At 38.8% G+C, this 22,200-nt stretch overlaps 2 protein-coding genes across 10 annotated transcripts in view; both read left to right on the top strand.

Moving 5' to 3' along the window:
- The first annotated feature begins 24 nt into the window (after nucleotides 1-24).
- Nucleotides 25-11,295, top strand: LOC145481229 (7SK snRNA methylphosphate capping enzyme-like). 2 transcript variants are annotated; one of them, XR_014048601.1, is made up of 6 exons: nucleotides 25-171; nucleotides 576-1,890; nucleotides 2,947-3,165; nucleotides 3,489-3,615; nucleotides 8,850-9,885; nucleotides 11,096-11,295. XR_014048601.1 is itself a non-coding variant. In XM_081459676.1 (5 exons), exons 1-5 carry the CDS (start codon nucleotides 86-88, stop codon nucleotides 8,894-8,896), a joined length of 1,794 nt encoding a protein of 597 aa, XP_081315802.1. In that variant the 5' UTR covers nucleotides 25-85; the 3' UTR covers nucleotides 8,897-10,165. The 2 variants fall into 2 exon arrangements, 1 of the variants encoding a protein (XP_081315802.1); XM_081459676.1 differs by lacking the exon at nucleotides 11,096-11,295 and having other exon boundaries at nucleotides 8,850-10,165.
- A 939-nt stretch (nucleotides 11,296-12,234) lies between these two features.
- Nucleotides 12,235-22,200, top strand: part of LOC145481218 (uncharacterized) — a 35,027-nt gene continuing 25,061 nt past the window's right edge. Inside the window, exons 1-5 of one of the 8 annotated variants that reach the window (XM_081459656.1) lie at nucleotides 12,236-14,230; nucleotides 14,498-14,570; nucleotides 15,597-15,671; nucleotides 15,794-18,653; nucleotides 21,557-21,610. The gene's annotated coding sequence lies outside the window, so the exon portion shown is untranslated. The other 7 variants (XM_081459653.1, XM_081459652.1, XM_081459657.1 and 4 more) reach the window with 7 other exon arrangements.

Raw genomic sequence — 22,200 nt, 5'->3', positions numbered from 1 at the left:
CTTAGCCTAGTACGTCAAATACACTAAACAAGGTGTAGCAAAAAACATCCCAGTCTACGCCTGCGCACTGCAAACCATTGGAACGATGAAAACACGTTGCAGAGCAGAGAAGCTGCAGTACGAGAAGAGAAAGAACGGGCTTTCAGGAGAAGCCACTGGCTGTGTGACCTGGTATGGTTTACGTGGAAATGGAAAAAGTAATGTTCTTTTGAAATATTGGCCTCGTTAGCTGGAGTCAAGAAAGGTTTTTTTGACGCGAAAACATCTTTGGCGTGTTCGAAGTTTATCTCGAGATCGGAGTGGAGTTCGCCAGAAGGCGAGGCCACTATTTGTAACTGACACCCTCTCGTATTCCAAACAAGTTCGGAGCATTGAAGACACTTTGAACAGACTTTGACGTAAGGTCATCGCTCAACAAGAGGAGACTTCTTTCGCTGACAAAGAGAGATTTCTGTCTTCGAATTGTGCAAAGGCGTGGACTTTGAAATCTTTGAGTCCACATCTGATGCGAGTGTGAAGTGGATATAAGCTTACTTGCTTATTAATATTTCATAAACAAACATCTTTATCGCCAGCGCATCACAGATGGCCTCGAAATCAAAAGAACAGCAAAGTCCTGTGAAGCGGAGATTTTCAAGCCCCCTGGGAAATCAGAAATATGTTACTAAAGGTATTCCTCCTCGCTTCAAAGCGAGTTTGAAAGATTTTCGCTCTTTTGGTCCCGTGAAGCAGAGCAAGCAAAGAGGAGATCTGGGACCTAACCATGGAAGACCGTGGAGGAAGCCTCAGAAAGGTGCAGCTGTCAGGTTTCATTTTGGAGGGAACAGTGCAGACCCACTGAACTTGAACAGTTTAATAGATCGTGATCCTGCCATTGTGACTCCACAGGCTTCACCATTGTCTGTACACAGTGAATCCCCAGTTGAAGTGTTGGAACCACGTGATAAAACTGACCCTCTTAATCTGAAAGGCTTTCTTCCAGAGCCTGAAAACAATACAGCTCATGTCACACCAAAGAAACGCAAGAAGAAGAAGCGACCTCAGAATACTCAGCATGACACAGAAAATGAAATAGGACCAAAAGAGCAATCAAGTGTATTGAGTCAACAACATGGGACACTTTCTGAGGGCAAAAGGAAGAGAAAAAAGAACCCTGTAAAAGCAGAGGAATTGTCTCATGGCAAAAAAGTTACTGAAGCGAGCATATGCGATACTGATCAGTGTGCTGCAAAGTCAGCAAAAACCAATGATAAGTCAATAAGTGTAGAAGAACTTGAACCATCACCCAAGAAGAAGGCTTCTATCTCTTTAAAGACTTCAGTGGAGGTAGATAACATAAATCATGCTATCACTAAACTAGAAGACTCTTCTTCAGCTGTTAAACTTGTAAAGACCTCGGAGAAACATCGAGAAATCGGAAAATGTCATGGATCGCACAAGAGCAAGGATCCTAAGAGAGAGAAACAAAACTCATCCGGGAAACATAAGAGAAAGGAGAAACTCTTTATCTACGGCAACTACAATAGATACTATGGTTACAGAAACCCACAGTGCAGTCAAGATTTAAGACTAAAATGCTTCATTAAGGAGTGGTTCCAAGGAAAGGCTGTTTTAGACTTAGGTTGTAATGTGGGTCATGTAACACTGTCAATTGCACGAGACTTTAATCCACAAGCCATCACTGGAATAGACATTGATCCCAGCCTAATAAAGGCAGCAAAGAACAATTTGCGGTATTATGTGCAAAGTCAAGTTTCAGTGTCGGGAACTTCGAGAAGAGGAATAGATTTTCCAATGTCATTTTCTGTTACAAGTGGACCACTGGCTGCTCCTGTTGTTCTAGGCAGTGAAGAAAAAACTGCCTTTCCACATAATGTTGTTTTCAAACAGGTAATAAATGTTAATTATTTTATTTAGTGATTTGATTAAGAGCTTGAGATTTCTGTTAGCATAGAAATCGAGAGCGAATTATCCAATTGTTTTAATATACAAATCTACCAGTTGTTTAAAACTTAAACAACAATCTTCTTCGCAGATGCTTTGAAAATGCAAGGAAGTAGCTACATTTTAACAACTACACATTTCTAGGTTACTTAATATCAGAATAGAAACTGATAGTGAGTAGCATAGCCAATCAGAGAACAGAACACTGGCAGATTTGCACTAAACAGGAGTAGAGATGGCATACAGTAGTTGGTTATAAATAACGAAAATGCACATGTTGTACTTCTTACAGGTAACATCACTCTACTGTTACCACGTGATAAGATAACTTTAAAAGACTTCCTAATGGCCTCTGCATGAACTAGCAAATCACATTGTCGTAACCAGGAAGCAGAGATGACAATTGTCAGAATACAAATACAGAGCTGACAACTCCACCTGTCATACATGTACATTTCGGTATAACTCATTTGAAAGTAAAGCCATCAGAAAGTTGGCAAAAAGTTGTCAAAGGTCGATCAAAACTATCTCACATGGCAGTGGTACAGTGTTCTTCACCAATAATGCAAATGAAACATTATATTACAAAAAAAATAATAATAATAATTAGGTAAGTGCTGATGTACTCCACAGGTTTGATAATAATATCATTATTATTTTTACTGGGGATCATAGGTGAAGTCTGTTGTTGTCGGTCACCTAGCTTGGAGGGTTTTTCTCCAGACTTTCTTCCTTCCCTAACATACAACAGTTCAGTTAAGTTCCACTTAGAACTGTGATAAGAGGAACTGCCAGTAAAATACAGCATATTTTAATATATTTGTATTACCACCATAAATCCAGAGAAAAGCATTTCCTCCAGTATTTACAAGGGTTCTTTGTTCAACTTATTGAAGCCTTATGTGGGATTTTTCTGAATAATCTGAAGATTTAAGTGATGGCAAAATAATTGTTTTTGTAACTCCTTTATTTTGTAACTTCTTGGTTGTTATATCTCTCCAGGAAAACTATGTTCCAAGCAGCAGTGATGGACTTTCCAAGCAAAGGCCTATATATGACATGATTTTGTGTTTGAGTCTCACAAAGTGGATCCATCTAAACTGGGGAGATGAAGGGCTTAAACTGATGTTCAAACGAATTTTCATGAATCTGCATCCTGGTGGAAGACTTATCCTTGAACCACAGCCATTCTCATCGTACAAAAAGAAGAGAAATTTGACGGTAAGTGTTTACTATAGGAAATTAATTAGACACTTGCAAAACTCAAATGATCTTTTTCTAAGTGGTAAATTTTTCTTCATTTTGTCAGTTCTGAGAATGTCATCTCCTGCTTGTTTGATTACAATTACCTGAGGGGGCTGGCTAATAACAAGTTGTGGTTTTTCACCACTCAATGAAAATACAGCTTTATTGTTTGAATCTTCACCTGTGCTGTTCTTCCCCTGGATCAGATCACTTGTACAATAACAGATGCATTGTATCAAGCACTGTTGCTATGTTATGTGTGAATTTATTATAACTATTTCTGAACATTATTTTCCCAGGAGAAGATCCGTTCAAATTACGATGCCATTAGGTTTCGCCCTGAGCACTTTGTTGACTACCTTCTGTCTGAAGCAGTGGGATTTGCCACTTTTGAAGTTCTGGAGGTTCCACAACACAAAGCATCTGGTGAGAAAAAAATTCATGAAGTCCTAGGTTGTTTTTAACCATTTACCCAAAAACTCTAGAAATTTTGGTCAGAATGTAAAATAATTAATGGTGAGATAATTTTGCCTCAACCAACCAGAAAATTTTATTGGAATGCCATGAAAGGTAGTCCAAAATTTCCAACCTAAATATTTGAAGGCAAAGTGTGCTTACCATTTGCAATTCTTCACCAGTTCCAGCTGTCATCTTGGAATTACGATCAGTGCAAACTCATCCCAGGCTTTCTTGGCACTTTGGGGGTTGTTAAGTAAATGGTAAATGGCCAATCCAGATGGATCTTACAACCAAGGATTTTTGCTTACCATTTGTACAAACTATTGACAAAGTGGTTTCTCTATGCAAATGGTAAACAATCCTAGTCTCTTAAAATAAATTCCTAATTGCCTTCGATCAGTACCAAATTACAAATTTCCTCTTAAGAGCCAGTGCCCATAACTATGGACCAAACAACGGCACAAGTTGAAAAATCGATTTTGCTCATTTTTGCCCATAGACTGGCCCTAGCTAGTAAACAAATGGACCATAGTTAGTTTCTGCTAATGCAGCTTTTTTGGGGAGAAATTTGCGAAAAACGATTTTGCCCCGATTGAGTTCAAAATCTACTTCCTGTTATGCTAAATTTTCTGAAAATTTGATTGCTTTGCATGTGGCACAGCAGCTACTTGAGAATCTTTGAATGGTCTTTACATTCAGCTCAAATAAAAAAAAAATAAAATAAATCGAGGTCTCGTTTGAGCCCGAAACGAGATCGAACAGAAACGCGAAATATTACGATGTGTTGCAAACGAATTATAGCACTAAAATATCGCCATATGTTTCTATGGGCTATATCTTTAAACCCCATAAAAACACTTTCTACGGGTTAACTGTACACCCATCTGTTTGAAAATCAAAGAACATCTCTGGGCAAATGGTTTTAAGTCGCCCGCCTTGGCCTGTGCTTCTCATAAATTTTTCCCTGAACCGCCGTGAGAATGTAAACAATTGCGTGATTCGTGCGGTCACCCTGAATACATAATTCGTTTCCAACAAACTGCAGATGGCTATCTTAGAACATTTGGGTGAAAAAAGAAAAACATAATGGACCACTTTTAACTTTAATATTTTGAAAGTCATCGCTTTGGAAATTTCGTTAATTGAAAACACCAATTAAAAGCAATTTACTTGGAGTTCGGGTGTTACTACTATGTCGTTTTAAGCTGTCGTTCTTTCTTCGATCATTTTAATTACAAGAACGAGTTCTAGAAAGAAAATCGTTCTAAGTTCATTTGTTAAGCGTAATGACAAGTTGATATTGTTGGTTTGTAGCCTTACGTGATCTGAAGGAACGCTACAGTGATTAAATTTGTATTTGTTGATTTGGACGGATCGATTTTCGGTTAAACTTTTTTATTTGTACCAGCACATTTAGTGCCTTTTCTCCTGCTATAAAGTTGGAAAAAGTAAAGTAAACAAATCCTAAAAGTTTAAATCATAAATAAGAGGCATCAACAGTGCAAGTGTCTCGGTAAGCTGTTAATTTGAACAATTACTGTGCTGGACGGATTGCTTTCCAGGTTACGCACGTACTATACATAATTTATAGTTGATTGTGCGCGAATGTTTCTGTTTCAAACAACTGAAATGCTCAATGCTTTTTTTCTTTTTTTCTTCAGTCTTAAAACTTAAGGTTAGAGTTAGGCTAAACCCTAAACTGTTTTGGTGGCCAACCTATTTTTGGCTAATTACTTAATCAAATTATATATATATTTCATTGAAATTTGCTCTTCCGTGGCCGACTTCCACGAACAAAACAAGATGGATGTTCTCTGTTTATTTAAGACCACAATCCTGGTCAAAAGTGTTGGGACAGTTACGGCAGATGACTTCACAGGCAGCCTCTCTTAAGACCAAAACTGCACAAGCCCACCTACCCCCCTCCCCCCTGTCAATGTTGATAAAAATCTCGAAGAAAAAAAAATCTTTGACAATAACTCCAGAATAGCCACGTTTCATGAATTGTTCACCTCCTAGAACAATATTCTCGAACTAAAGAGACGATAAGATAGATATTCACGTCTTATTCCAATAATAACGATTTTTCAGCAATCGCATTCAGTTCCAACACAACTGTCTAAACACTTTCTATTGTCCCTTTTTCCTTTTTTCCCACATCCGATCTAGTCTTCAGAATAGCTTCATTTTCTTACAACATTGCTAGGGGGGAGGGGGGTCAATTGTACTTGCTTCTATTCATCTTTTGTTGTAATACGTTAAGGACATAGTTGAAATCGTTGGTTTTAGCGCACAAAAAGGGGAGGTGTCCCAACCACTTATGGCCAGGATTGTAGGTTTACACTAGAGGAAATTGTTCCGGATTTGTGATGAATCCAGAACGTTTTAGTGCCGGATTGATTTTGCCGTTTACCTGACACAAAAGTGGACGAATCCGAAATAAAAACTCCCCGGTTTGGTCGTGTCTCCGGAGATTTTGAATCCGGAATTTAAAGTGGGAACTTTGAATCCGAAAACTTTTGAATCCGGAGAGTCGTGTAAACAATTTCACTCGAATCCAGATATTTTTCCGCCTGTGATCTTTTGAGTTTGCGGTGGAACGAAAATGGCGGATTACATGATCCAGTCGTAGTCGAGTCGTAGGCACATTGATGGCCATTTCATGGCGGTCGCTGGATGATTACCTCGTGCTGTTTCAGGTGTAGGTAATCACTTTTATAATGGGTAATGCCATATTCCTCGGAAACCCAATTTATACTTTACTGCACAGATGACGACGATGGCACGATCGAAAACCTTGACAGTTCTAGATATCAAGTAAAGACCAGAATAAATACCTGGAGGGACCTGACATGATGGACAACAGTACTGTGGTCAGCGAGTTGAAAGAAAACTTCAGACTGTCTCAACCTACCCCTAGCCTTATTTTCGGAGCCATTTTTTTTTCTTGTTGTCAAGGCAACAAACTGCTTGTTAGCCATTCCATCATGAATGTTCCCAGAGTTATTGTTGTATGTAAACGGTTAAGAATCTGAATATCCTTTCACTGTAAACCCCTACTAATCCGAATACTCTAAAATTGATGAATCCGGGAACGTTTACGAGTCCAAAAAAACTCCTTTAGTGTAAACCTAGTCCTAGATCGACCACTGTAATGTTTATTTGTCTACCAGTGTTATGATCTGCAAATTTCAGTTAATTGATCGAACAACCAAAGTAGAAAAGATGGATTTTTTTCCCAGTATGATTGAAACTTAAATGCAATTTCTTCCTCAGCTAATTCAATTCAAGAAATTCCGGGTTTTCTAGCTGAGTTTGAGTATATTGTGTAGGTACAAATTTTCTACACAGCTAGCAGAGCTGAGATGCCGTCACGCAGTTAGTAGTTTATAGAATTTATGGTATTTCCACTTGACTTTATTTGTCAGTCAATGATTCGATTGCCATAAACCATAGAGGATTGGTTAAGTGTATCTCTAAAACTGAAACTGTATTGTAAGTTATCAGGGAAATCAATAAAATAAACAAGTGTTAAAATCATTACCCGGAGTACTGTAGTAACATTCTTTATTGGGGATGTCGTGGGTGTTGCAATGCAAATGAAAAAATATATATATTTATACTAACTTAAAAAAAGAAAAAAAAAAGGAAACATTTTCCATTATTTTATCCACACAACGTTTCAAAAATTGCTTTCATCGGATTGCTGGAAACGAATATTTACTTGAGAGTGGCTATCCATGTCACGCAATTGTTTACATTCCAACGGCAGATTTTGGGCAAAATCTATGAGAAACACAGGCCAAGGTAGACGACTTGAAACCATTTGCCCAGAGATATTTTTTGATATCCTAACAGGTGGGTGTATATTTAACCCGTAGAAAGTGTTTTTATGGTATTTAAAGTTACAGCCCATAGAAAAATATGGCGATGTTTTTATGTAATAATTTTCTTGCGACACATTGTAAAATTTTGCGTGTCAGTTTGATCTCTTTTCGGGCTCAAAACTAACTTTGATTTATTTTATTTTTCGCTCAGTCATACCACGAAGACCTGAACTGAATATAAAATCCATTGAAAGATTCTCAAGTAGCTGTTCTGCGGAGCACGAAGCAATCAAATATTTGGAAAATTCAGCAAAACCGGAAGTAGATTTTGAGCCCAATCGGGTCGAAATCGTTTTTGGCATATTTCTACCAAAGAAAGCTGTATTAGTAGAAACGAACTATGGTCCATTTCTATTCTTTCTAGGACCTATCTATGGACAAAATACAAGAGAAATCAATCTTTTGACTTGTGCCATTGATAGGTGATTTAGGTCCATTTTTATAGGCATTCACTCTTAACAAAAATAAAGTAATATTCTCCATTCCGCATTCTCCTGAATGCTCAGATACTTGATGGCTTACTCTTATATTTCATCTCTCATCCTTGTGCCCTGTTGATCAAATCAGATTCAAGATAACACAGGATTTAATTGTCAACAATCAAATTTATTTTTTTACCTTATATCCATGTGTGACAATCTTGAATCAGGGCATTGTCAAACTGTAATGCAGAATTAGAAATAAAAAACAACAAAGTATCAAAGTTTCAATCAGGGTATTTCATAGAACGTGACAACAGGCAAATTTCCATGTTCTATGGAAACAAAAGTAGTTGCCTGTTCTTACTTGAAGAAAAGCGTAGACATCTTTTGCAGTACAAGACTCATGCAGTCACATGGTAAATATCTTAAACCAACTGATTTGTAAACTACAGTACTTGCATGTAAAATTCCAATCAAAACCATTTCTCTTTGATTTGCCCTTCAGTCTTCTTACTATGAGCTATTTCAAACTCCTGCTATTCAAACTGTTTTTCATTTCCCCCGAGAGTTGGAAATAGTGGGATTAAACTGTAGTTAATGAGGCCTTGGTGCCACTTCGGCATAGCAGGATTGAGTGAGTGAGTTGAACTGTAGTTAAAACTCTGATTAACTTTGACTTGGATTAGCATTATTTGGCTTTTGAAAAACCAAGCCCACTGCATATAAAAGTTTACTCAGGCTGATTGCTTGCTAGGAGTAGTGTACTTGTACATGTATCAATAAGGCGAGAGTGATGGGCAACAGTTTAGAGAAGCCATTTAATATTAATATGGATGTTCAATTTGTCTTAATAGCACAGCAATAACAGATGTGTTTTTTCCTCTTATTGCAGGTTTTCAGCGGCCTCTGTACCTTCTCACTAAGGCTTCAAATGACTAAGAGAAATCATCAGATGAAATAAACTAGGACTCGAATGTAATGTGCAACATTTGCAATGGTTTGCTCACACACAGCCGCAGCAGAGTGTCAAGAATTTGTTAGCAACTAGTTAACACCACCTACACTAAGTTCTGAGCTGCAACTTAAACTTGACAACATATTGCAATCTCCATACAGTGTTGAAAGAGTAGAGATGAACTCTCTCATAATTTGGCACATCCCTGCCAGAAAACGCACTCTAAACACATGGTCCCAGCCACATAGCAACACTATGTTTCTAACCTACCACGTGTTTTAGCAGAATCTCAAAATATAACTACATGACCTAGGCCCTCTGAACTGAAACTCTTAAAACCACAAGTGACAACATCTGTTTTTAATGTCAATAGGACAAAGAAGGTACTGGTGTCATTTTAAAGGCTTAATGCAATGTACCTCCTTAGATTTTGACTTGATTGTTTAAATTGTAATCAGCTGTTATCTCTGTCTTCTTTTTGCTGCGAGATCTTCAGTACAATAATACTGTGAAACCTCTATTAAGCAGACACACACAGAACCTTCACTAAGGTTACACAGTGTAATAAACTTCTGCACTAGCTGTTACCTAGCTATCCTGAATTCAATTCTTGAACAACTTTGATTTTGTTTGTAATCTGTCTTCTCCATACTGTGTGGGCTTGTCAATTTTCAGTTGACTCTTTCATCAATCATGGCTTTACAGTTAATTCAATACTGCACACTGTAAATTTGGGCTGGTATGTGTTTATAGAGGTTTTAACAGTTCTACATCCCCTCAATAGTAGCCTGCAAACACAGATGGATTTCCGGCTTTTGTAAGCCAGAAAATTACGTCTGTGTTTGCAAGCTGCCTTGACAGAGGTGTCCACTGAATTTAGGTTCAGTTGTTAAGGGAAATGTAAGATGCTAATTTTGTTTCAGATTTAATGAAGAGTGTCTGCTTAATTGGAGGTTCACTTGCTGCAATAGAGGTACAATGGTTGTTTCATTCATTGTATGCTTGATAGTAACTCAGAATAGTTTTCTGCTATTTTTCTGACTGTTGACTGTTGACAGCTGACGGGGGTTAAAGGGTTAAAGAAGGAAAGCAGCATTTTAAAAAACCTTTCAATTTACATTTGGTCCTGGTTCATGTAATTGGTTTACCTATATTAATATGGGTAGATTTCAATGAAACAGGTTTACCGTTGTAACTTCTAGTAACCATATGGTAATATGGTTCTCTGAAATAAATGTTTTAGTCTGACAATGTGTTCATTGTTTTCAATTCATGTAGAGTAAAGTTAAAAGTAGGCTTCTTAGAATTGTGGAGGCATAGTGGCCTCGTGATTAGTGCGCTTAGCTCCAGATTGAGTGGTCGATTTATCGTGTTCAAACAAAGTTATTCATTCATTTATTCATTCAGTCTGGGTTCATGCCCTGGCTGGGGTCACTTTGTTGTGTTCGTGGGCCAGACACTTCACAGTGCCTCTCTCCACCCAGGTGTATAAATGGGTACCAATGAATTTAATGCAGGGGTAACCATACAATGGACTAACATCCAGGGTGGAATAGAAATAGTACTTCACGCTACAGAAACTGGGATAAGCTCAGGCCTGATGAGCCACTTGGCTCGTATGCAGACTTGACCTCTTTACCTCTTACTCACCTCTCCCTGCTCAGGAAGGTCCCATGTTAGTCAGCCTGAAGTGTGTGCAAGGTGTTTTTAGTGGGTGCTAGTGAGCAACTGATTGTAAAGCTGGCATTTTGAATTTGCAAAACTTAAAGGGGCAGCCTTTTTTCCAAGGCAGTCCAATCTTTTTGACTTGTGAAAGTTTAATTTTACAGGAGATAGGGCCATAGCTTGTAACAGTGAACCGTAACACTTACTTCTGAGCACTGGAAAATTTCTTTTGAATTTTTTTTTTTTTTTTCAAGATCCTAATTAAGAACATGTTAAAAATGTGTACATATGAAATTTTTTCCTCATTTTGCCTTGGAAATTTTCATCTTGTTAAGTCCCTGGGAGATGGTGGAACAATTCATCCATATCGGATTGCTGTCAGGGTTATAGGGTGAGGGGAATAAGCCTCAATTATGTGATAGCAGAGCTCCGGGCTGCCAAGCAGCACACTGTAACTATAGGAATAAGATCACATGCATACACAGAAACAGAAAACCATGCAACTTTTTTTTTCATAGTCAACATGACTAGCTGCATGGATGGTGGGTGTGTGCGCCCAGCGATGACATCACACAACATGGCAGCCATACCCCAGCTAATATCAAGCCAAGCAGCATTGGTTTACAACATACGTCTTTCATGTTGGACATCCATGTTATTAGCAATACTTGACACCTGTCAAAATGAGGTATTCGCTGACCAGTATCACTTGATCATATTGCAGGCTCAAGTTAAGACCTCATCGAGGTCATGTGTTTTTAAGTTGACTGCTGACCAAATACTGGATTTCTGATGGATTGCAGGCTCAAGTAAGGTCAGGCCTGGGTTTTTGGAAGCCGGTTAATGCTAACCCAGGATTAAACATTAACTGAAGTATGAATTATTCTTGGAAAAAAATGTCTTTCACTGCTTATGTTTTGTGCAGTGTTACATCATTCAAACTCAAAAGAGAGAGCCAAACAATATAAACAGAAAATGGTTCTGTCCTCATGTACCAGTTCACAAGAACCGATACAAAAGACCCGACAATGTTCAGCAGCTAAACAAAGGTTCATAAAGAAAGGAGTATAATGGTTATTCCCTCCGTGTACCAGTACACCAGGACACAACCCAGAAAACCTCACTGCAAATTTACAAGACTCATATCAAAATAATTTTTGCTTATCCTGGGTTAGCTTAATGGAATTTGAACAACCCGGTCCAGGAGCTCTGCTTTGAGGCTTGGCTACATCTATATATGACATGAAGTGTTTTGCTGGTTTTGTTTGATTTGACCAACCAAAATCTTGTGAGTTGGATTTTTTAAAGTGTAATTTAAGTGTCAACATTTTGATATTTCTGTGTAATTATTGACTTCAAATCAATTAAAAAGTATTAAAAATGTACAGAGCATGAGAAGGTGAGAGTCCAGAACAAGAGCTCTGAGTTTATGGAAGACGTGCAAAAGCAAAGCTCAGTGCATATGTCTGAGAAGCTCGGATTCCCTTTAAAGGTGGCTCAAAACAGTTTCCAACACTTAGATTTGATGGGTCATTATAACCACTCTATCACTTGATGCTACAATCACGGTATCAAAAAACTGCCCAATCATTGGTTAACACGTTGTTATCATTTTCGTGACACAGTAGGTTACCATAGCAACAGTATGACCTAAAAACGTCCTTAATTGCAGCTTTAGGGGCTTATAGAGTGGTGTGACATAACATGATTCTTACATGACGCTGTTTCATGGCTTTCGGACGGAGCGTTTGCAGGCTCAAATCACATGTCCTTGGAATCCTTGGAAACTTTCTTGGAAACAACATGGAGGGGGCTACACGAAAAACAGCACTGGAACAGTTTGTAAAGTGTCTCCTGGAAAATGGAGGAGAACTGGATCTGGACCGTGCAGCATTACTTCTTTCCCAAAGCAACCGTAAATTTATTTAAGAGTTTGGCGCGCTGGAATTCGTCAAAATGTTTCCGCAACTATTCAAGTCAAACCAGACCGGGGAAACGATAGTGATTGTGAAGTTAGATGTACGTCTAGAGTTTTGTCCTAAAGCTGGAAAGACCGGTGGATGTACTAAAAGAAGATTTAGTAGCTGTTACATTTATGCCCTTTCTTTGTCAAAGAAAGTTGTAAATTTGGTGATAAATGTAAAAGATCGCCCAATTATGGCGACGAGCAACCGACCAGTGTAGTGAGTTACCTCCGTCTAGACTTTCTTAGGGGTAACCCGAAAACACTGACCCCCGGTTCGCGGACCCCACTACGGACCGGGTAGTGACTACCTATGGACTGGTCCATGGACTACCCGTATGGACCCCCTCTACGGACCACCCCCAAATTAAAAATAAGAAATAAATATTTCAGTTATGGGTTGTCTAATAGATCGGGTCGGCGAAATTTCGAACGTTACATTTTGCAAATGTGACATTCTTGGTTTCAGCCTCGGGCGCAAGTTATATCATTACACGTTGCCATTTCCTTTGCTGTGGCCATACTGTATATGAAAGACCGTAAACGCCTCCAGGCCCGGGACTCCAGGAGGCCTCCGGGAAACCTCGAAATTTGTACTCCTTCCCCTCCACCATTTTGTTCAGCTCAGTCTCCCGTGTATTCGAGAGCTCGTTCCAGGCTACAGATACAAGCAAGCTTGAACGACCTAAAAACACATCTTCCACGGTCAGATAAAACCACGAATAGAAGGTAACAATTTTCCTTCTTTTTGCCATCAGCATCTCCTTACGCTGAAAGAAGCTTGTAGGCTTCTTTTTTTAAAAGTGAAGTATTTATTTCTTATTTTTATTCTATTTTTGGGGGTGGAGGTGGTCTGTAGAGGAGATCCGTAGGGGAGGTCCGTGGAACCGGTCCGTTGTGGGGGTCCGCGGACCGGCGGTCAGTGTTTTCGGGTTACTCCTTTGGGAACCTGTTCGCAGGCTATTTTGTTGACGCATTTTGAATCCATATGCCTTGTCTGTATCTTAGATCTGGTTTCTCGTGGTGAATGAAGTATTCAAAATTTGCTTAATATTTAAAAATGCTGCTGTTGTGTGTGTTTTTTTTTCAACGTTACTCAGTCATATGTATAAAATATCAGAATTGAGACACTGATTACTTAATATCACTGAAGTTTATTGAAGGTCATTCAACTTCCGTTATCAAACGTGCTTTCTGGCCTCAACTTTATACCCGAATATTCAATTCTTGCGGCATTTATTTTTCAAAGGGCGACTTGGTGTTTTCCAAAGGGGAAGGAAACAAGATAGGTGATCTTAGTCGAGCTCTGTCGTATCCGACTTTTAGCGGTGTTGATGTGTATTTTGTTGATGACGTTACTCGCTGGTGACTGAGAATTGCTCATTGTCACGATATAAATCCTTAAAACTAATCAAGTATGAAAAGGAAAATGTCTGAACGAGAACAGTAAACTGTTATAGACTTCCGCTGTTGTAGGGGTTTTTGTGATATTCGCGAAGTAGCCTGCGAGGTAACTGTCTTTAGAGCTCCCCTGAGTAGGTTGGGGTAAGGGAGAGCAAGGAGAACTAGACAGGATGTGTCACGGATTGACATACGGTAGCTCATAGTCATTTGGTGTTGAAATGCTTGCGCATTAATATTGTATTCGTAATCAAAGATGAAAAACTAACAAAAAGTACCAAGTAATCAAGTAAGTATCATACTGGTGACTTTTCGAATCCTTTCTCTTACACTACTGATCACGTGTAAAAGCCAGATTATTATTATGAGGTCGCGAGACAGACGCGCTCACCTTTCATGGGATGAGGGAAAATTCGCTATTTGATTATTTGTAATTCAACTTTTGGTTTCGCTTTCAGTCATTTTCTATACACGGTAAGGGCCTAGTCGATTCAGAAACTCAGACTTTTCCAATGTTTCTCAACGACTCGTGTATGCTGTAATCTGTTCTCCATAGGCTAGCAAGTCATCTGAGATCATCTCAATCATAGTTTTCTGTCTGATCAGCTGAGGTGAAGGTCTGAGCTGAGGTACGTATTCGATACAGAATCGATGCATAATCTTTGTTGACGCATTTTGAATCCATATGCCTTGTCTGTATCTTAGATCTGGTTTCTCGTGGGGAATGAAGTATTCAAATTTTGCTTAGTATTTAAAAATGCTGATGTTGTATGTTTTTTTCCGCAACGTTACTCAGTCATATGTATAAAATATCAGAATTGAGACACTGATTACTTGACATCACTGAAGTTCATTGAAGGTTATTCTATAGTTCCCGTATCAAACGTTCTTTCCGGCCTCAACTTTATAGCCGAATATTCAATTGTTTCGTAGTCGTTTCTTAAAGGGCGACTGTGTGTGTTTCAAAGGGGAAGGAGGCAAGTTAGGTGATCTTAGTGGAACTATGTCGTATCAGCCGACTTTTTAGCGGTGTTGATGAGTATTTTGTTGATGACGTTACTCGCTGGTGACAGAGAATTGCTCATTGTCACGATATTAATCCTTAAAAGTAATCAAGTGTGAAAAAGAAAATGTCTGAACGAGAACAGTAAACTGTGATAGACTTCCGCTGTTGTTGGGGTTTTTGTGATATTCGCGAAGTAGCTTGCCAGGAGGTTGTCTTTACAACCTTTCTGAGCAGGGTGGGGTAAGGGAGAGCATCAGGAGAACTAGACAGGATGTGTCACGGATAGCTGATAGTCATTTGGTGTTTAAATACTTGCGCAATAAAGTTGTATTCGTAATCAAAGATGAAAAACTAACACAAAATACCAAGTAATCAAGTAAGTAACATACAAGTGACTTTTCGAATCCTTTCTCTTACACTATTGATCACGTGTGCAAGCCACATTAATATTATGAGGTCACGAGCCAGATGCGCTGATGTCTCATGGAATGAGGGAAAATTCCCTATTTGATTATTTGTACTTAAAACTTTTGGTTTCGCTCTCACTCATTTTCTACACACGGTAAAGGCCTAGTCGATTCAGAAACACAGACTTTTCCAATGTTTCTCAACGACTCGTGTAGTAATTGCTGTAATCTGTTCTCCATAGGCTAGCAAGTCATCTGAGACCATCTGAATCATAGTTTTCTGTCTGATCAGCTGAGGTGATTAGGTCTGAGCTGCGGTACGTATTCGATACATAATAGATGCATAATCTTTGTTGACGCATTTTGAATCCAGAAACTCAGACTTTTCCAATGTTTCTCAACGACTCGTGTAGTAATCGCTGTAATCTACTCTCCATAGGCTAGCAAGTCATCTGAGGCAATCTCAATCATAGTTTTCTGGCTGATCAGCTGAGGTGAAGGTCTGAGCTGAGGTATGTATTCGATACATAAGACGAATTTTGAATCCACATGCATTGTCTGTATGTTAGATCTGGTTTCTCGTGGGGAATGAAGTATTCAAATTTTGCTTAATATCCAAAAATGTTGCTGTTGTATGTGTTTTTTCTCAACGTTACTCAGTCGTATGTATAAAATATTCAGAAATTGCGACACTGATCACTTGATATCACTGAAGTTTATTGAAGGTCATTCAACTTCCCGTATCAAACGTGCTTTCCGGCTTCACCTTTATAGCCGATGATTCAATTGTTTCGTATTTAGTTTTCAAAGGGCGACTGTGTGTTTTTCAAAGGGAAGGAGGCAAGTTAGGCGATCTTAGTGGAGCCATGTCGTATCCGACTTTTAGCGGTGTTAATGTGTACTTTGTTGATGACTTTACTCGCTGGTGACTGACAATTGCTCATTGTCACGATAAACATCCTTAAAACTATTCAAATGTGAAAAAGAAAATGTCTGAAAGAGAACAGTAAACTGTGATAGACTTCCGCTGTTGTAGGGGCTTTCGTGATATTCGCGAAGTAGCCTGCGAGGAAACTGTCTCTACAGCTCTTCTGAGCAGGGTGGGGTAAGTGAGAGCAAGGAGAACTAGACAGGATGTGTCACGGATTGACATAGCTGATACCTTATTACATGAAATTTTCGCGACACGTTTATTTCGCGATTTTGAGGTTCGCATATTTCGCGACACCTTATTTTCCCGATTTTGCGAAAATTTTGCATTTTGACTCACTTTAATTTCGCGTTTCTGAGTGAGACACACTATATTTCTTTGTCAATGTTATTTAAGATGTCCCTGAATTTGATCAAACAACTTAATCAACAACGTCCAAATAAACAGAAACGCAACTGATTATGTAAACAGTAACAAGAGAGATGTTCTCACAGCGTCTACAAGGTAATTGAAAGGTTTAAGCAACTAGTGGAACAGCACTACAAGGAGCCAGTAAATGGACAGTTTGAGGATTGTACAAAAGAAGTGCTACCTGGAGTGGAGACGGAAAGCAGTAGTGATGAAGAGGACCAGAACATTACCACAGAATAGTTCAAAATGATTGTTATAAACGTGTGTAATGGTGATAAACTCGCTTTGTGAATTATTGACGTAATGTGAGTCACTTAATTTTCGCATCATGTTAATTTCGCGACATTTAATTGTCGCGTCACTTAAATTTCGCGATTTTTTTTAAATCGCGAAATTAACGTGTCGCTAAAATTTCATGTACTAAGGTAGTCATTTGGCGTTTAATACTTGCGCAATAAAGTTGTATTCGTAATCAAAGATGCAAAACTAACACAAAATACCAAGTAATCAGGTCAGCAACATACAGACGACTTTTCGAATCCTTTCTCTTACACTATTACATTGATCACGTGCACAAGCCAGATTAATATTAGGAGGTCACGAGCCAGATGCGCTGATCTCTCATGGAATGAGGGAAAATTCCCTATTTGATTATTTGTACTTAAAACTCTTGGTTTCGCTTTCAGTCATTTTCTATACACGGTAAGGGCCTAGTCGATTCAGAAACTCAGACTTTTCCAATATTTCTCAACGACTCGTGTATGCTGTTATCTATTCTTCATAGGCTAGCAAGTCATCTGAGATCATCTCAATCATAGTTTTCTGTCTGATCAGCTGAGGTGAAGGTCTGAGCTGAGGTACGTATTCGATACAGAATCGATGCATAATCTTTGTTGACGCATTTTGAATCCATATGCATTGTCTTTATTGTAGATCTGATTTCTCGTGAGGAGTAAAGCATTCAAATTTTGCTCAATATTTAAAAATGCTGATGTTGTATGTGTTTTTTCTCAACGTTGCTCAGTCATTTGTATAAAATATCCAGAAATTGAGGCACTGACCACTTGATATCACTGCAGTTTATTAAAGGTCATTCAACTTCCCGTATCAAACGTGCTTTCTGGCCTCAACTTTATAGCCGAATATTCAATTGTTTCGTATTCACTTTAAAAAGGGCGACTGTGTGTGTTTCAAAGGGGAAGGAGGCAAGTTAGGTGATTTTTAGTGGACCTATGTCATCTCTGACTGTTAGCGAAGTTAATGTGTGTTTTGTTGATGACGTTACTCGCTGGTGACAGAAAATTGCTCATTGTCACGATATTAATCCTTAAAAGTAATCAAGTGTGAAAAAGAAATGTCTGAACGAGAGTAGTTAACTGTGATAGACTTCCGCTGTTGTAGGTGTTTTTGTGATATTCGCGAGGTAGCTGGCGAAGAAATTGTGTTTACAGCTCTTCTGAGCAGGGTGGGGTAAGGGAGAGCATCAGGAGAACTAGACAGGATGTGTCATGGATTGACATAGCTGATAGTCATTTGGTGTTTAAATGCTTGCGCAATAAAGTTGTATTCGTAATCAAAGATGAAAAACTAACACAAAATACCAAGTAATCAAGTAATTAATATACAGGCGAATTTTCGAATCCTTTCTTTTACACTGTTTATCACGCGTACAAGCCAGATTAATACTATGAGGTCACGAGCCAGATGCGCTGATCTTTCATGGAATGAGGGAAAAACCCCTATTTGATTATTTGTAATTCAACTTTTGGTTTTGCTTTCAGTCATTTTCTATACACGGTACGGGCCTAGTCGATTCAGAAACTCAGACTTTCCCAATGTTTCTCTACGACTCGTCTAGTAATTGCTGTAATCTGTTCTCCATAGGCTAGCAAGTCATCTGAGACCATCTGAATCATAGTTTTCTGTCTGATCAGCTGAGGTGAAGGTCTGAGCTGAGGTACGTATTCGATACATAATAGATGCATAATCTTTGTTGACGCATTTTGAATACATATGCATTGTCTGTATCTTAGATCTGGTTTCTCGTGGGGAATGAAGTATTCAAATTTTGCTTAATATTTCAAAATGCTGCTGTTGTGTGTGTTTTTTTCTCAACGTTACTCAGTCATATGTATAAAATATCCAGACACTGATCACTTGATATCACTGAAGTTTATTGAAGGTCATTCAACTTCCCGTATCAAACGTGCTTTCCGGCCTCAACTTTATAGCCGATGATTCAATTGTTTCGTAGTCATTTTTCGCAGGGCGACTGTGTGTTTTTCGAAGGGGAAGGAGGCAAGTTAGGTGATTTTAGTCGAGCTACGTCGTATCAGCCGACTTTTAGCCGTGTTAATGTGTACTTTGGTGATGACTTTACTCGCTGGTGACTGAGAATTGCTCATTGTTACGACATAAATCCTTGAAACTAATCAAGAGTGAAAAAGAAAATGTCTGAACGAGAGCAGTAACCTGTGATAGACTTCCGCTGTTGTAGGGGCTTTCGTGATATTCGCGAAGTAGCCTGCGAGGAAACTGTCTCTACAGCTCTTCTGAGCAGGGTGGGGAAAGGAGAACAAGGGGAACTAGTCAGGATGTGTCACGGATTGACATAGCTTATAGTCATTTAGTGTTTAAACACTTGTGCATAAAGTTGTATTCGTAATCAAAGATGAAAAACTAACAAAAAATACCAGGTGATCAAGTAAGTAACATGCAGGCGACTTGTCGAATCCTTTCTCATACACTATTCATCACGTGTACAAGCCACAATCTTGGACAGAATAAAATGGAACAATTATCCCCCATCCCCCCCAAAGCAATGATGAAGGCACGAAGGAGCAAAAGCACGCCATTTTGGCATCATTGAAATGGGGGGAGGGGTGGTCCAGATGTTCCATTTATTTTGTCCAAGATTGTATTTAAGGTCTCAACGTGACAAGACAAAGGGAGCCAGTAATTAGGAACTAATATGTCAACACATTTATTGGCAGTACAAGGAAGTGGTGTCTGTCGCAGTCACGCGCGTCAGAGCTCAATGGTAACGCTGATAGCCTAAGTTTAGGTACTACAAGTAGAGTGTATTTTGATAACAATGAATAAATAGAAACGTTATTCTTATCCCAACTTTCCAGAGTCGTATTGGGATTAATAACGAATCATATTAGTGCTCGAAAAGCTCAGTACAAACATGCCATTGAAAAAAAAAAGAATACCGAACGAAACACTGAGTTTCAGTACAAATACCACAAGACAACTTCGAATTTCACATTAAGCGAGATGTTTAATTCAGAACAATCTATCGTACTTCACAGGAGCTGATCAATAAAACTATCGAGTCTATGAATAGTCGCATCACTGCCATAATACGAAGTAATCACGAAAGACTGAAGTCAATAAAACTACCGTTCTCCTATAGGCACTTGCACTATGTTAAAACGATGCTTACACGTTTAAGTGACGGTTTACGACATATTTCCTACGATTTAAGTTGGTTTTTGGACGGTTTAAAACGGTTTTTGACGATTTTAGCGATCAATAAAATAAAAACTAAGCTAAGAATATTATTTTACTGCCCTGCTACAAAACCGTACTAAACCATAAAAAATCGTCAATAAAAATTTGTAAATCGTTGAATTTGATTTCAACGTAGATAAAAATCGTGCAAGACTCTTTTTTATAAAGAAAACTATTCTACAGAAAGAAAATACTTCAATAGAAAAATATCCAATAACTGCCTGAAAAGTTAAGGCTTTAAAAATAATGGAATGAAAGCGTGAGGGCTTAAGTGGCGCACTGGAGTAGCGCGTAAGTTGCGAGTTAAGGTGGAGTGTGAGAACTCTCCCGGGTTCGAGACCGTCCTCTTCTTCTGCTGTTTTTCTTTCTTTTCTTTTTTTTCTTTCTGCGGGTAAGTTGAAATCTTCTTTTTTTTTGTCGTAAAATCTGCTGGCGAACAGTGCCAATGCACTGCTATCAGTTCACTCTTTCTCCCTCACATCAATGAACCCTCCCTCCACGTGCACCATTGCCATCCACATATTGCCACAGGGTCAGAGGTGCCCCCCCCCTCCAAAAAAAATCAACTTGTGAAGGTATCGATAAGGTACTTTTAAAAGGACGGCAATTCAAAATTAAATTCTGAAAAACTAAGAAAGCGAGCTTAATCAATGATGTGCAACGTTTAATACTTTTATTTCCCGTGCGCGCAATACCAACAATAAAAATATATTCGGCTTGGTTAAAGAAATAACTTTGCATTTGGCCAACGCTTCAGCACGCACTTATGCATATTCAATTTTCATATTAATAAAGTACATGACACACCAAAAATAAACCATGTCGTGATTTTATTTCAATTCTGCCTCAATCGCTCACAGAGATCATCAGATTTTATTTCGGCTGACGTTCTTTTCCCTTGGTTATCGAACGTGCGACAACAGATCAGATGTGATCTGCATAGCAAATATAGCTTCTTGTAACGCCAGTGTGGTCCTCAGACAATCTTGGACAGAATAAAATGGAACAATTATCCCCCATCCCCCCCAAAGCAATGATGAAGGCGCGAAGGAGCAAAAGCGCGCCATTTTGGCATCATTGAAATGGGGGGAGGGGTGGTCCAGATGTTCCATTTATTTTGTCCAAGATTGCAGCTTAGGTCACGAGACAGATGTGCTGATCTTTCATGGAATGAGGGAAAAACCCCTATTTGATTATTTGTATTAAACTTTTGGTTTCACATTCAGTCGTTTTACAACGTATGGTAACGTACGTTTTGCAGAAGTTTCGAAGATTCAGAAACTCAAGCTCCTTCAGTGTTTCTCAAGGACCCGTGCAGTAATTGCTGTAAATTTTTCTCCATAGGCTAGCGAGTCATCTGAATTATAGTTTTCTGTTTAGCCCAGCTGAAGGCCTGAGGTAGGTATTCTATATGATTATTGCTTAGCTCTCTGATTTGAACCCTCTGTCGAGATAAAGGAAATATACAACGGACGACAGTGAAAGTGCAGAATTGCAGTCTCCTTCGCCGGTATTAAGAGGCGCCCTCTGTAATTTTCAACTATGGCCATTTAGACCAGAAAAAATCAAATTCTTCAAACTTTCTCAGATGAATGGTCTAGATATGTGGTTCACAAAAATATAACTTTCAGTTCAATTCGATTCGTATGTTAGCGCTGGGGCCACCATCTTGGTTTTGCCCCTCTGAGAGGGCTTTCAGCGGCCATTTTAGGGCACATTTTTAAGTTTGCCATACAAAGAAAACGATCTAAATCTGGGTAAAAACCCTTTATTCGAGACAAGCAAATGTTTCTTGTTACATTGAGAGGCTGTTTTGGCAATTTGATCATCACCTGATTTTTTTACAGAATTTTTAATTTCTTCCCTTTTGGACTACTCATGAAGCGCCATAAAAAAGGCGAAGTTTAAAGGAAAATATCGCCAAAAGTACATCACTTGAGATCCCAAAACTACCCTCCACTTAAAGAGCAATGTCTCACCTGTGAAAA

The sequence above is a fragment of the Orbicella franksi genome, chromosome 3 (genome assembly GCF_964199315.1).
Source record: "Orbicella franksi chromosome 3, jaOrbFran1.1, whole genome shotgun sequence".
In the NCBI taxonomy this organism is placed as follows: domain Eukaryota; kingdom Metazoa; phylum Cnidaria; class Anthozoa; order Scleractinia; family Merulinidae; genus Orbicella; species Orbicella franksi.
Note: the sequence above shows the minus strand (reverse complement) of the source record. Positions and strands in the feature narration are given on the sequence as shown.

Excerpts from the sequence above, each read along its gene's own strand:
- LOC145481229 (XM_081459676.1), top strand. The coding sequence starts at position 86 with ATGAAAACACGTTGCAGAGCAGAGAAGCTGCAGTACGAGAAGAGAAAG. Across the intron at positions 172-575 it reads GCCACTGGCTGTGTGACCTG|CGCATCACAGATGGCCTCGA; the intron begins GTATGGTTTACG and ends CTTTATCGCCAG. Across the intron at positions 3,616-8,849 it reads TCCACAACACAAAGCATCTG|GTTTTCAGCGGCCTCTGTAC; the intron begins GTGAGAAAAAAA and ends CTCTTATTGCAG.